Source organism: Apium graveolens, chromosome 1 (genome assembly GCF_009905375.1).
Source record: "Apium graveolens cultivar Ventura chromosome 1, ASM990537v1, whole genome shotgun sequence".
NCBI classification, from domain to species: Eukaryota; Viridiplantae; Streptophyta; class Magnoliopsida; order Apiales; family Apiaceae; genus Apium; species Apium graveolens.
Window position 1 is genome coordinate 90509530 of NC_133647.1, and position 15050 is coordinate 90524579.

General features: G+C 34.6%; 1 protein-coding gene across 3 annotated transcripts; it reads left to right on the plus strand.

Moving 5' to 3' along the window:
• Window positions 1–10607: 10607 nt before the first annotated feature.
• On the plus strand, window positions 10608–14597 carry LOC141665036 (uncharacterized). Of its 3 annotated transcripts, none has more exons than XM_074471002.1 (9): window positions 10608–11000; window positions 11781–12308; window positions 12500–12565; window positions 12650–12816; window positions 13005–13140; window positions 13239–13326; window positions 13407–13816; window positions 13897–14001; window positions 14073–14597. In XM_074471002.1, exons 1-9 carry the CDS (start codon window positions 10845–10847, stop codon window positions 14364–14366), a joined length of 1950 nt encoding a protein of 649 aa, XP_074327103.1. In that variant the 5' UTR covers window positions 10608–10844; the 3' UTR covers window positions 14367–14597. The 3 variants fall into 3 exon arrangements, with proteins under 3 accessions (XP_074327103.1, XP_074327114.1, XP_074327096.1); XM_074470995.1 differs by having other exon boundaries at window positions 10611–11000; window positions 13005–13149; XM_074471013.1 differs by lacking the exon at window positions 12500–12565 and having other exon boundaries at window positions 10610–11000; window positions 13005–13149.
• Window positions 14598–15050: the final 453 nt, after the last annotated feature.

A 15050-nucleotide genomic window follows, 5' to 3' on the forward strand; every position in this document is an offset into this window, starting at 1 on the left:
CGACTTGCAATCATATTCTCCTTTGACACGTAATTCTACCTGTCGCACGGGACTATTCTATTTCTTTTATAATCGTCGGAGAACAGACTCGATGCAAAAGGAGAGTTTGTGAACATGATTTTGATTGAAAAACGGAATAAGGAATAACAATGCAACAACCGATTGGAAGAATTTATAAATCAGAAAATTGAAGGAAGAAAAATGAGTGGAGAATGAGACAACCATATTCGTACTCAAGATGGCCAGTCTTTCATACTATATGGCATACAACACATGATTAGGTGGCGTCCCACCCGACTCTTCGTCATTTTGACAAAGCGCCATATCACAACACTATTGTCTCAATCAAGGATTTGAGAAGAGAAATAATTCAGAAGGAATACAATAAATTTTCTTTCATTTTCGCCTCATATAATTTATCAACATAAGAAGCTCATATGTATTCAAAACTCGAGAAGAACATATGTTATCGTATTTGAAAAAGAATAACATTGTGGATCACCATTGGTCACCGTCCACGCTCCATTTACGTATGCCTCCAGGGACCATTCGGATGAGTGATTCACCGTTTAGGTCACATTATAACTTTGGAATGTCTTCTGGGAATGCCTCCATATCCAAAGCTTTAATAATTCGATCATATCACGTCCTTATAAAATTTACAATCATTGCTTCCAGTCACATTCAAGAATCAAGAAAAACGTATACTATCGTATTAGAAGAAAAGATGTCAGTGTCGATCACCTTCCATGCTTCACCTACATCTGCCTTCAGGATCGTTCAGATACAGGTTTACGATTTAGGTTACCTCATTGCTTCGAAATGATGCATGTAAATACCTTCACACCAAATGCTTCAATAATTTGATCTTAATCGCATCGTTCTGAAATTTAAAATCACGACTTTAGATTTCATCTATGTTGTGTAAAATACTCATCGATCACGCAATGCCTCAATTTCGTTGATAAAAATACGATTCTTCTCCAATCATCTGGAAGATTCTACCATTTCCTTCAATCACCCTTCGTTCGTTCGAATCACGAATCTTGTTAAATTTTAATAATTTCATAAATTGGGATAAATAATATTTTAATATGTTAATTCAATTATTAATTTCATTAAACAACATTTACTTTCATTTTTCCCGGCAAACCTTAAACCTTCTCCCTGCTGGTGGGTATACTTGGCCCTTTGAATTAACAACACTGAATCTAATTCCAGTCTTCTTTTTAGGTCATTTTCTATTTATAATAACAAGAACTTAAGTAGTACCTCGACAACCAAATTGTAAAACTTATTTTATGCAAAATCTTTTGAAAGTTGATTAAGAAAATCTTTTCCGAAATCTCATTTTAAAGTTTTAGAAATCAAATATTTGGTCGTCATTACTATATAAGTTACTTGTTATTTTCCTGATTTACCAATGAAATGCCTAATTAAAAGAATGCCCATATAAGGGTCTCTCCACTTTGGTACTTCTTTCACCTTCCATTCACCGTTATATGCCATTTTATTCCTAACTCGAATCCAACACTGACGTCTGCCATTGTCTTTCATATTCTTGTCATCGTCCTTGACGTTATGCTTACCACCACGCATGTGATTCGATGTTATGTCCGTAGGTAAGGGCGCACCTTCTTGCTAGTCTTACCTGTACCTAGTAAGGTAGATATTATTTCTTGCGCAGCTCCCGATAAGTGATAAGAATCTTCTCGCAACGGTGGTACCTTCGAAACACGTAACATTATTTCTTCATCAGCTTCCATCAACTAGTTGCCTTTGATGTGGAATTCGTCATAATACCTAAGTTAAATCGTAGCTTCTCTGACACAAATTCTCACAAGAATCGATCTCATATTTTTCAAACCCACATGAAAAGTAGGGTAACATACCCACTCTCCGTCGATCTGTCAATCCTTCCTTACTGTAGAATCTAAGAATTCAATATACCTATAGCGTTGCGACATTCGCCTTACACTTTCTCAGCAATCCTATCTTACCAACTCTAGATCGGATCTGCTAACCCTAATTCGCACTCAACTCAACTTAACCTGAGTATGCCTAGGGTTGTTCCTATCCTGTACATCCTATCATTCCTATCTTACTTTCACCTATTCTTATCTCAGTGACCAATAACCTGCAGCTCTAATGCCAACTTGTAACATCCCAAATACAGGGTCAAGATTTGGTGTCACGAAAACAATCTTTACATAAAATACAAGAATGTTCAATTAACCCCTTTAATCCGGATCGTTTACAGGTTTTGGTATGAAACAAGAATCTAATCTTCTACAACTTTCAACAACTAAAATACAATTATAAATACCTTTGAACTAATGCTCATATCATATTCTTCTAACTTCTTCAACCTCTCGCAGCGGAGATTTCTCGAATTTTTGCTGTCTATCTACGCTATTCATTTTTATCCTTATCTATTTCTGGCAGAAATAAGAATTGACAAAGTAAGAGTGAGCCAAAAATGCCCAGCAAGTATATAATTTGGGTTTCAAACATTAATATCAAAGAAAACTTCCGGACAAAATCTCAAAACAATTTTAAACAATTCTATTTTGAATGAGTGGAGCGAATACACGTTGGTTGTCAACAGCATTTAATTATAAATTTAAAATCGACAAACGATTCCCCGATTCATCTCCTGAATCAGGGTTTTGTCCGGTTTTGGAATCATAAAACCATTCGAGAGAGAGAGTGCCGTTAATGGCGATCAACAACAAATTAGACTGGACATTAGTTCGCATCTATATCCTGCTGATCAGTCAGGATACAGTGCAGATCTATACCTACCTGTATAGATCCAGTCGGGTCCCCAGGCACTACGGCCCATCTCAAGGCACCGGTTATGTTTCGGTCCTTAGGATTAAGTAAAACTTAATCCCCAAAATATCACTATCCAGCCCGTGGAGTATTTTGATATCAAATCTTTTTGAATTCAAAACATCCTAATTCAGGGTTCGCAAATAACCTGAAAGAATGGGTATTTGCTCAAGAGAGCAATCGAATTATAGGAACAATAATGAAAAGAACTGGCATAATAAGAGTAATTGCAGCGAAATATAAAACAATTAACTATTCTGAACTTAGAATAGGAGCGAATAAATATTTGCAGTAATTTAAAAGAAAATCAGTAATGCTTGCAGTATTTAAGAGAAAATCAAGAATACTTGTAGTATTTAAAAGAAAAATCCAGAATACTTGCCTCAGTAAGCTTTAACCACTATTATCGGTTGACTTTGGTTCGACTTTGATCGTTCGGCTTTATCGTAAAACTACTATCCTATTCTGGATATGATCCCAACATTCAGACCCTTCGGTTGGAACTTCGTTGATCTCGACGTCTAATCCCTAGATCGTTCCTAGTCCGATTTCACGTCTCGGGTCTTCCGTCTAAAACCTACAGGGTTGAAATACCCTAATTCAGATAACCGCTTAAGCTTAACATCAAATCGCTATCCTATTCTACCCATACGATTTCATAACCGAATTCATATTTATATGTATTATCAAAATACACATAGCAATTATGGTTCACATCTTCGAAAATCGGTTCGGTATTTAATTTCATAAAATAAGTATATTTGTCGTTTTAAAAAATAGGGTAATCGATTATTCAAAAAATATCTTGTCACGTCACGTAAATAGGTTTCATAAAGTTCAATTATATCCTCGTTCGACGTTTCCGACAATTACAGGTTACGTTTCCGTATTTTCAGAATTAATTTCCCCGAAAATCGGGCAGCGTTTCCTCTATTTATCGGTTACCCGTCGAATCATCTCGACATCAAATTCACAACACAACAACAACCAATCATTCAAAACTACAATTCACAATTCCCAAACACCATTATTTTTCATGGTTATTCGTATTTTATGTTTCGTTTCGTTTCGAAATTAATGTTACAACTAATTTTTATTTGATTAATAAATGTAGGACTCAGATAAAAATCATCATCGCCCACCGTCGGCTCGCCGAGGCTCATCGCCGACGGCGGTAAAATTCACGGGTTCCCGTAATACCGGGCATCCTACGTAAATTTCACCGATTATATAAAAATCATTTTCCACGCGTATTAAATTTTAATATCACGAAATATTAATCAACATTTTCTGCACAAAAAGGAAACCAAAAATTAGAATTATAACATCCCAATATAACAACTGCACACACAAACAGGCCGACCAGGCCCAACAGAAAGCCCAACAGAAGGCCCAACCCAAGAACCACATCCATAGCGACACGCGCATACGCGCAGCATAGAACCCCACCGCCTCACCTCGCCGGAGTCCGAGAGGCGGCAACGGGAAAAGAACTGGCAACAAGAACAAAACGGAACAACCACATCTACACTAACACGGAGAAACACACGCACACACCCGGAATAACACACACACGCAGAGAATCACACACACACGAACACCGAGAAGAAGCCGAATAAACAACAGGAAAAGAAAGGGGAATAGGGGCGGCGATTCCGCCGGAAGAAGGAGAGAAACGGCGGTTGTTATCGGAGAAATAAGGCGGCGATAAGCGGCGGCCGGAGCCTAGAGAAGAGAGAGAGAGATCGATGGATGAGAGATTGAGAGAGACAAAAGAGATTAGTCAGTGAAATATTAGGGAAGCAAGAACACAATACGCTCAAAGCTTAATTTGTAGCCGCGTGTCTATTAATTGACACGTGGCCTGATTACTTAAAACTTGAATCTAACATCGCATTATAAATTTAACGTTACATTTTACGGATATAAATACATCGGAATAAATCCGAAATAGTTTTAAATTTCTCGAAGTAAATAAAAGCTGATAAAATAATTTTTCTTCCTAATGTTTAAATCATTTTTGGAATTGCTTATTATATTTGTATATTACATTTTAACGAACAAACGTGCGGTTAAACAAAAGTCATAAAATTTCCAAAATAATTTTTAAAATACTCGAAATATTTAAAAGTTGATAAAATAAAAATTTCATAATTTTTGAAATATTTAGAATTAATTACTGATTTTACAATTAACTAAAATCAGAAAATCATTTAAAGATAAATAATCAATAAAATATTGATTTCTAAATTTTATGAACTCTTAAAAATAATAAATAAAATTACAAAACCACAAAAATAATTTTGGAAACAATTTTAGCATTTATAAGAATAAATATTCAATGAAATTACTTTTAAAAAAATGAATTACGTTCATACAGCTCGATATTTAATTACAAAATTAATCTCCGCATCCAACAAATCACAAACAATAAATAATACAGCATCATATAGCTGACAGAACTATCACATATTTTATTTGCTTACTAATTCGATAATTATATTTACATATCAGATCCGAAAATAGGTTACTTAGCCGCTAAGTAACTAAAAAGACGATACGATTTTAATACCGAATTTTGGATAATTATCAAAACAGAGCTTCCTATAAAATACTTTATACGAAATTAAGGTGATAATGTCTCGCCTTTTGAGAATATGGATTCTTATCGATATATAAAATGATTTGCGTATCAAAAATTGCACACCGGGACTCGTACAGGTCAAACCGTACCTCGGATCGAAAAAGTCAAAACACGGAAAGTGTTCAGAATTATCAGATTAGGTTAGGAAGGAGTTTTCGGAAGAGTTTCGTGTTGTAAAAACGCAAAAACGATTGAAGTGGAACGATTTCTGATTCTAAAAATTAATTTTATAATTATGTAAGAATAATCATTATTAATTCTATAAATTCTTATAAATTCATATAATGATCCAAAAATTACCAGAAAAATACCAAAATTATCTATATTTAATTCTGGATAATTAAAAATTTCTAAATTTTTATCAGAATAAACATTCAAATATTATTATCCATTATCCAATAATTCACCAAAATTCACATAAAAATCACATAATAATTATTTATAGATAAAAATAATTACATAATATTTCCCAGACGTTACAAGAGTTGTCAAGAATATTCTTAAGTACTTAAAGAGGACTAAAGATTTATTTTTGGTGTATGGAGAAGATAGGGAACTGATTGTAAAGGGTTACACTGATACTAGTTTCTTAACCTAATTTTTGGACAGACTAGGATGATTACGTAATTATGTATGTTTTGTGTTTTGTCTAAATATAACTTATATTATCTCGAATAGTTCACAACAAGAACATTGATGATTCTATAATGGAAGCCGAATATATTGATATTTTGAAACAGCCAAGGAGACTGTTTAGGCATGTCCTTAGGCGATATCACCTTATTAATGAGATTAATGATCAAGGAGATATAAATGTAAAGTGCATAGTAATGATAATGTTGCAGACCCACTGACTAAGGATTTGGCGCAACAGAAGTACGATGGTCATACTAGTTCCATGAGTATTAGATACATGGGTGATTGGCTCTAGTGCAAGTGGGAGATTGTTAGTGTATGTGCCCTAGAGACAACACTATGATGTTTTAGTTTAAGACATTTTGATGACTAATATTTATGTTCTATCGATTATTCTTTCTATAATTTATTAATTCTTAATTTACCGCGATATAAATTTTAGATTAATAAATGTCCTTGGAATATGATATGAATTCTATACCTCTAAGTACGTAACTTAGAAATGAGATTTTGAGAATATTACCAATATTCCTAAAGGTCCCTAGTCGAGTATTATTAAGGGACAATAATAATGCATTAAGACTGGTGTGTTTGTTGACCGATGATCACATCTTATTGATCATAGGTATAGTGATACTAAAGTAAAAAAATACAAGCATATGTAAATGTACATGGTGCTGGACATACCCGATGTGAGATTCTACATTCTTGTTGTGTCATAAGTAATTCTCACAGTGATAATGATGTAACGGTCCTTAGACCTGAAGTCATTATATTTCTATACAAGAATTAATATACATTGATTCCATTAAAAGTTATCCTTGATCGGGTAATGATAAAAGTGGACATTGGGTATATTATGAATCGTATGAGAAATATGAATGATCTAGATGGGATTTAACACTCCTATTTTAGGAGTGATATTATTGGCCTCTTGTGTGAGCTAGACTATGAAATGCGTGGTCACGCTCAAATATTGATTTGATATGATAGTCTACTCATTGATCAAGGAAACTTGGATTAAACTATGATGAGGATGACACATTACATGCCTCTAGTTTAATCTATAATATTTGGTTAAATGGATTATATTACATTGTACATTATTCACGAAAGGTTTAATCGATAACCGATTCAATTATTATTAATTGGGTAGCAATGATGTATTATTAGATGCCGCTCTTTGTTTACGATTTTAAATTAGATTTAACATTCGTTGCCAACGTCATAATAATCTATAGGGTCACACACTAAGAATGCTTAAAAGATTATTTAATTTAAATTGGATTTAAATTATATTAAAGTAATTCAAATTATTTATAATATTAATTAAGTATGACTTAATTAATTAGATAAATAATGATATTCGAATTTACCAATATTAATTATAAAATTCAGTTGTTAAATAATTAAGTGTGACTTAATTATTAAACAAACATGAATTTTGAATTAATAATAACTCCTAATTAGTCAAGAGTTATAATTCATTTTTCTACTCTCTATATAATATCTCGTGTGGTTGATTTTGTGTGCAAGACTTTTACTAAAACCCTAGCCACCAAGAGAGAAGATGGAGAGAGCAAGAAGAAACGAGTTTTTTCTAGTACACATCCAATCCTTGAGTTCAAGCATTCGTGTGGATACCAATAGAGCGTAGATCACGGGAGAGGGATGCGTGGTGATTGAACAATCTTTGGATTTCCATTATTCAACCAATTTGTAAAGCTTCTTAAGGTAAACAATTTGATCTGCGACTTAAATATCTGTTTTTCATATGGATCTTGCGGTGGGTTTCGAAAATTCTGATTTTTCATATTTTTAATTACTGTTTTCGCTGCGTTTATGTGCTCGAAACCCATCAGAAAGTGTTTTCTTCTGTTGGGTAGTGTCAACCCAAGTACCACATCGAGGACAATAGAGATAAATCTCTTAAATATAGAACAACTAGTTACTTCTATTAGTATGCACTGGTAGACTATATTAGGGTGTAGGGCAGCATGAAGCTGAGTTAGGCACTTCATGTTTAAAACATTCCAATCCATCTACAGGGGACCCTCTCACAGGGCTAATTTATGGATGCCCAATCCCGGAAAGTATAGAGGATGTTGATTGATTCCAGCCTCTCACTGTCTACCAGGAGAAGAAGATAACAAAATAAAGGAAAAAACGTGGATAAAAATCGCGGAAGCCTGGGATTTTGTTCCATACCCACAAGCAACAAGAAGTTTAATTTTAATAATTCAATCTATTTTTAGAAAATATATTTTATTACCTTCATTGATAATAGTTAAAAATATTGGGCGTATTTTTTTATCTCAACCCCCTGAGTGGGCTGAGGACTTCGATGAGTGGAATAGAGAAAAGCATATTATATGTACAGCCTTTTGGAGGTTACCCAAAAACAAATTCGTGTGAATCTGGCCCAAAGCGGACAATATCATCCTAATATGGAGTTATGTACTTGTTCGCGGCCCAAAAAGTGGTACCAGAGCCAAAGGTTCGGAGCAGGGCCTTGTGGGGGTAACGGGCTGCGGTGGTTCGATGTGGGTGGTTCCTTTTGGTGGCGATTGGGAAACTTTCGGTTCCTTGCGGTGTTGCAAGATGTAGACATATTATCGCGGCGACTGGGAAATCCGTCGGTTCCTTGCGGTGGTGCAAGATGTAGAATAGTTAATCGCGGGTAAGACCACATAATTTGTGGTTCTTTGTTTGAGAGGAGGATTGTTGGGTTCCAATGTTTTATTTATGAATTTTTTTGTCGCACATTTGTTTGAAGCGATTATTCCCTAGATACACAGATCGTGATATTTTAATTTTATTTTTTTCATCAGGTCACCAACTTCCTTGACCTTCCGGCACTGGGCGTCAACCCAAGTACCAAATCGAGGAGAATAGAGATAAATCTCTTGTATATAGAGCAACTAATTAATTATATTAGTATGAGGCCTTTTGAAAGTTATCCAAAAATAAATTCGTGTGGTCATGGTCCAAAGCGGACAATATCATATTAATTTAGAGTTACGGGGCTTGTTCGAACCCACCATCTTCTTTGGCTGCTGAGTTGAGTAGTTTAGTCGTTGATCAGCTCTATTGCTTTTCAACTAGATGTTAGAGACTTTTTTCACTACTACATGACACTTTACATTTACAACTAAATCATATTTTATTTATTAATTGAGTCAACATGACTTCTAATGCATAATAATTTAATTTTATAATGCGAATCTAATGAAAATGTTAAAAATTACTTATCCTTGAAAAACTGTCATATCAACGATTATCTCTTAGGATAGCTGGCGATTAATAGATACATAAAAAATACTGAAACATATTATGCTCTTATGCTAAGTGTTCAGTTTTTATTAAAATACATGTGATTTATAACAATTTCCCCTAATAATTTATAAGGGTGGTAGCCCTAAATGTCACTTGGGGGTTAAAAATGGTCTTAAATTTCACTTCAAAACGGTATATCGTGTAACATTTATGCAAAAGACCTAAAACGGTACTTGTAACGTTTTGATATTTTGAATTTTTTTATGCGCAAAACGGTAGATAAAGTAACGTTTTGGTGCAAAACGCTATATGATGTACCGTTTTGAGCCAAAACGCTACTTCAACTAACGTTTTGCACATTATAAAAATATTAAAAAAAAATAAAGTACCAAAACGGCACACTATGTACCGTTTTGCATTAAAAATATAAAACGTAAGACGAAGTATCGTTATAAAGTGACATTTTGGGCCATTATTTTTAAAGATGATATTTTGGATCATTTAACACTCTTAAATTTCATTTTGGTCCATTGTTCAATTTATAATGGATATACCAAGCTATAAATTAGAGCTTTGAACATAACAAAACACTACAAATAAAAATATAGAAATTGAACTAGCATATCAAAATTCACAAAAACAATATTGTTGATGCATTTGAGGTAGGTCCCATAGATAAATCTCCCTCTTGCATGCAACAGTCACATTTTTACTACTACTCCCTCCGACTCCGGCTCTAAAAACGTTTCCTATTTGTATTGGACACGTTTGTCAATACACACTTTTGATTATTAATATCTTTAAATTCGTATTAGTATTAAATATAAAAATTTCACTGTATTAAATACTGATAAATACGAATTCAACTAGATCACCATTCGTTGGTTATTAGCGGTATCCCGAAAACGTCCGGGTCGAAATATGGCGGAAGAAAGAGACTATGAATCTTATTAATTTCCATTGTCTCTATGAAATTTTCTAACGAAATACAAAAATTTATAATTTATATCAGAATTTTATGTTTGATATTATAGATTAGACGTAAATTAGTAGTCAATAACTTATCGTGAAGAGTATCAAAAGTCAAATTGGGCAACGTTTACCGGGACGGAGGGAGTAGTATTAAACATCATTTCTCAATCAATCATCTTTCGTGTCTATCTCGAAGCATTCTTTTCTGCATCATGTCCATTTAAGATTGATATTATCATAAAACAGCTGGAAGTAGAAACATCAAATATGTGTAGTACCCTGTATATTCATTTCACAAAATATAATAATGTCTGTTGTTGGTGACTGGTGCGGTGCAACAGTGATTTTGACGTGAAAGCCCCCATCTATTCATGTCTAATTAATTTGACCCTTATAGTTGATATGGCCCTTCCCTTGTTTCTTCATCATTTGTCAAGAAGCTTTGTTTGAATCGTGTGAAATATATATACAGAATATTTACATGCATATGTTTTGTAAAAAAATGAGTTCCGTGGGAGGTGAAGTTGTAGCAATGAACAAAGCAATGTGGCACTGTCCTAAAATTATGGGGTTCAATCCTCCTAAAAAATGGGGGCATACTGCTTGCTATTTTAATGGCTTTCTCTATGTTTATGGGGTATGTATTTTCAGTACTCAAATACTATTATTTTAGTGTGTGTATGTGTTTGAGTTCACCTGATGATCATGTACTTGTATACTTTTATTTTGGGTAAAGTTTGAACACACTTTATTTCATTCTCATGTAGCATGGTTATCTTTGGCTGAGAATAATTACATTATGTTGTGTGTTCTGCTTGTTCTTTTAATGTCTGAGGTTGTCTTGATTATAACTTCTGGTCTCTTTAACTAGTAGGAATGTTCTTATATTGTATACATATATGCTATTACATTAATATCCAACTCGAGATAATCCTTTGGTCGTTGGTTGGTCCTATAGGCCTTATTGGTTCATATGAACTGTTTTACTAAACCTCTGTTTCATAATTTTTGCGCAGACAATTTATGTGTCAAGAATATATATACTTATATTTTCCTAATGTGTATGTCTGAATTCATTGCATATATTATATGTTGTCTAAAGATCATTATGGAATCCCCTTATTCCAGCCGGTATGTAGTTCATGTTATTTTTCCCTTGTAGAACTTACAGAGCAGTTTTCAATTGGTTATTTCTTTTGACTTTCTTGTGTGCAAGCTTTAGAGTTTGATACTAATTATTCTGAAGTTCGCGATATTAATATAGCTTACTCTATCGATAAATTCTGTGTTTTTAGTTATGTCTTGGCTACAGTCTAATGCTACATTAATATAGCGAACTTCAGAATAATTAGTATCAAACTAATTATTCTGATGCTACAGTCTAATGCTACTTTCATTTATCATGTAATGCTATCAGGGTTGCTGTGTGGGTTTGCATTTCAGGGATGTTCTCGCCCTAAATCTCGAGACAATGGCTTGGAACAAACTCGTGACCACTGGACAAGATCCAGGCCCGAGAGATAGCCATACTGCTGTCTTGGTTGACGACAAGATGATAATTTTTGGGGGTACAAATGGAACTAGGAAAGTTAACGATGTTCATGTGCTAGATCTGAATTCAAGAGAATGGTCTCGCCCCAACTGTAAAGGGATTCCACCTTCTCCGCGTGAAAGTCACACTGCAACACTATTTGGTAACAAGAAATTAGTGATATTTGGTGGTAGTGGAGAAGGTGGTGCTAATTATTTGAATGATATACATGTTTTAGACCTCAACACAATGTGGTGGACATCACCTCAAGTTAACGGGGATATACCTGTCCCTAGGGACAGTCATAGTGCAGTTGCAGTAGAGAATAAGCTCATTGTATATGGTGGCGATTGTGGCATTCGTTACCAAGGAGGTGTTGATATGCTTAACATGGATACTATGATGTGGTCAAAGGTATGATCTTCTTAAACTAGATTATAGACATCTGATAAAATCACTTGGCTGTCGCCTTTCAGACTGATTGGCCTAGTTTTAGATTGTTATATGAATTCGTGTCAGTTTTAAGTAAATATCATGTTAAACATCTGAGGAGTTATAATTTGTTGCCATTTCTTGGGTCCACCTTCAATTACTATCATTATCAGTTGGCCGTTCATGGAACTTCACCTGGAGTTCGAGCAGGTCATGTGGCAGTAAGTTATCATACAAAGGCAAGTCAAAAGGAGCATAAAGTACTTATAAGACTTGAAAAATGAATTTTCTTTCTCAAAAGAAAAAAAACTAATAATTTGCAGGTCTATGTGATTGGCGGGGTTGGAGACAAGAAATATTATAATGATGTTTGGCTCCTTGATACAAGTACTTGTTTGTGGACTAGGCTTGAGATTTGCGGCCAAAATCCGCAAGGAAGGTTTTCTCATGCAGCTGTTACTATGGACACAAACATAGCCATCTACGGAGGGTGAGTCTTCGTACTCTAAAGAACATAAGGTTTACGTTGATGAGAATTTTAACTGTGTTCTTCAAGCATTCCATCCATATATGAATGACTTGAATATTCACATTATTCCTAAGACATAACCATGTTTTAATGGGGATTTTAATGGGGATCGTCTGGTACTTTTCTCAATCATAGTTTCAAACTTTCAGGTGCGGAGAGGATGACCAACCTATAAACGAGTTACTTATCTTGCAGCTTGGAGCAGAACATCTTGAAGGCAGATATAACAGCATGTACAAACATTTTTGCAGTCAAGGAAAGAAAGGATTTGCAAACGAGCCACATGTAATCCCGGTACATAAATTATCTCTAATTTACTCAGATTTGCTGTTTCACATCTGGAGTAAACATGTTCATGACTTTTCCAATACCTCTTGTGGCAGAACACTACAATCATGGACGGTAATGTAGAGATGGTAACATATGAGGACAAGGGAAGAGAAAGAGAACCATCTTTCCAGTTAAGTTCAGGTTAGTTTCAAGAAAAAGAAAGGGCAACTTTTGAGATTTCAAAAACATAACACTGATTATATATTCGTGGTTGATTTTAGATACATTACATCCTAAGCGTAAAAGAACTTCCAATCCAATGATATATGAGATAGAATCAGAGCCAGAGGAGCATTCTCTTTCACTATCACAACACTCATCTCCTTCCCACTCTGATCGAGATCAAGCTCCAGCTAACAAATTCACCTGGCTGGCAAAAACTCCCAACCTATTTCCTGTGGTTAAGCAGCATACACCAGTTTTAAATGATAGTCAATCTAGTGAAATCCATTATAATCAATTAGAGCCGAAAAGTATCATCGACGGAGCTCCACAGGATTTATTATTTTTGAGAAAATATTTAAAGCAGAGAAAACCAGGAAAAATTTGTCATGGTAGAGATACTATGCATGACATACATTTCTTGGCTAAAGATCAAATCCCATCAGAGGCGGAACAATTGGAAATCCTGGTACGTAATATATTGCTATGCAACATAAAGTTACCTCTAGATTTATTTTATTATGCAAAGTCTTTTCATTTCTCTCACAGATCGGAACTGATGTTCATGGTAAAGTGGACGGAGTTTTCGACTCTGGGTATTTAATGACTGCAACTGTGAATGGAAGAGTGTTTAGAGGGGTCTTGTTTTCACCAGTAAGCCTTTTTTTAGTCATAAACTTCTCAATTAAAAAAATAACGTGTTCTAATACATTTCTGTCAATCAGGGACCTGAAGTTACTTCAAGGGGTGGTAGATCGAGCAAGAATAGTTTATCTCCTGCCAGTCGGATAATGCACCAGAACTCGTACTCTAGTCACATTAAACCGAATTTTCTTAGGCATTCCCCGCAATCTACTGCAATACAAGCACCAGAACTGAATCAGAACTTCCAAAAAGTTTATGGTAGTCATAAACAAAGTTCAGTTGTCGAAAGCCCTTCGTGGTTAGGTCGCGATTTGAAGGAGCTACAAGGCGTGGTCCTAACACTTGGTGGTCCAGGAAGTATTGGTGGATTATAGATGACAGTATGGCTCGAAAGTAAGAAATGAAAATCCTTCAGCATCCCCAATTTCCAAGCCAATTTCCTATGTTCTTTCTTGTGGTCTGTTTTCTGTTTTCTGTTTTCTGTTTTCTGTTTTCTGTTTTCTGTTGTGCATTATCTTGTAGCTCACTGTTTGAAAGTTTGGTAAATTAACTGGTCTTACTATTCCAGTCTTGGAAGCTTGTCAAAGGTTACTTTTTAGTAAATATTCAGTAGATTTGGTCACTAAATATACTATTTTGGGTGATTATTTCCCCAAATTGTTAGAGGTTGCTAAGCATTTATAAAATGGTGTATTCAAATTATAATAATGGTGTACTTGTATATAATCTATGACCTCTTGTTTCAATATTGATGAGAACTGAAATTTGAATGAAAGCTAACATGAGAAGTAAAACAATGCTTGAATATCAAAATAAGGCATGAAGTGAATAATGTGCAGAATCAAATTTTGCTAATTTTCCTTCGTTTATTATTTACATACATCTCAAAAAGTGTTATATTTATAACATTTAACAGTTAGCAGAGCAAGGAATACTGAACAGTTAGGAACTGTTGCAAGGTCAAGGCCCTTGTGTGTACAGGCCTTCTTAAAGCATGCAGTGATCTACTATATTTCCATTGCTTCTGTTACTATGCGTGACAGAGTGAACAAGCACTA

Excerpts from the sequence above, each read along its gene's own strand:
- LOC141665036 (XM_074470995.1), top strand. The coding sequence starts at position 10,845 with ATGCATATGTTTTGTAAAAAAATGAGTTCCGTGGGAGGTGAAGTTGTA. Across the intron at positions 12,309-12,499 it reads ATACTATGATGTGGTCAAAG|TTGGCCGTTCATGGAACTTC; the intron begins GTATGATCTTCT and ends TATCATTATCAG. Across the intron at positions 13,817-13,896 it reads CGGAACAATTGGAAATCCTG|ATCGGAACTGATGTTCATGG; the intron begins GTACGTAATATA and ends TTTCTCTCACAG.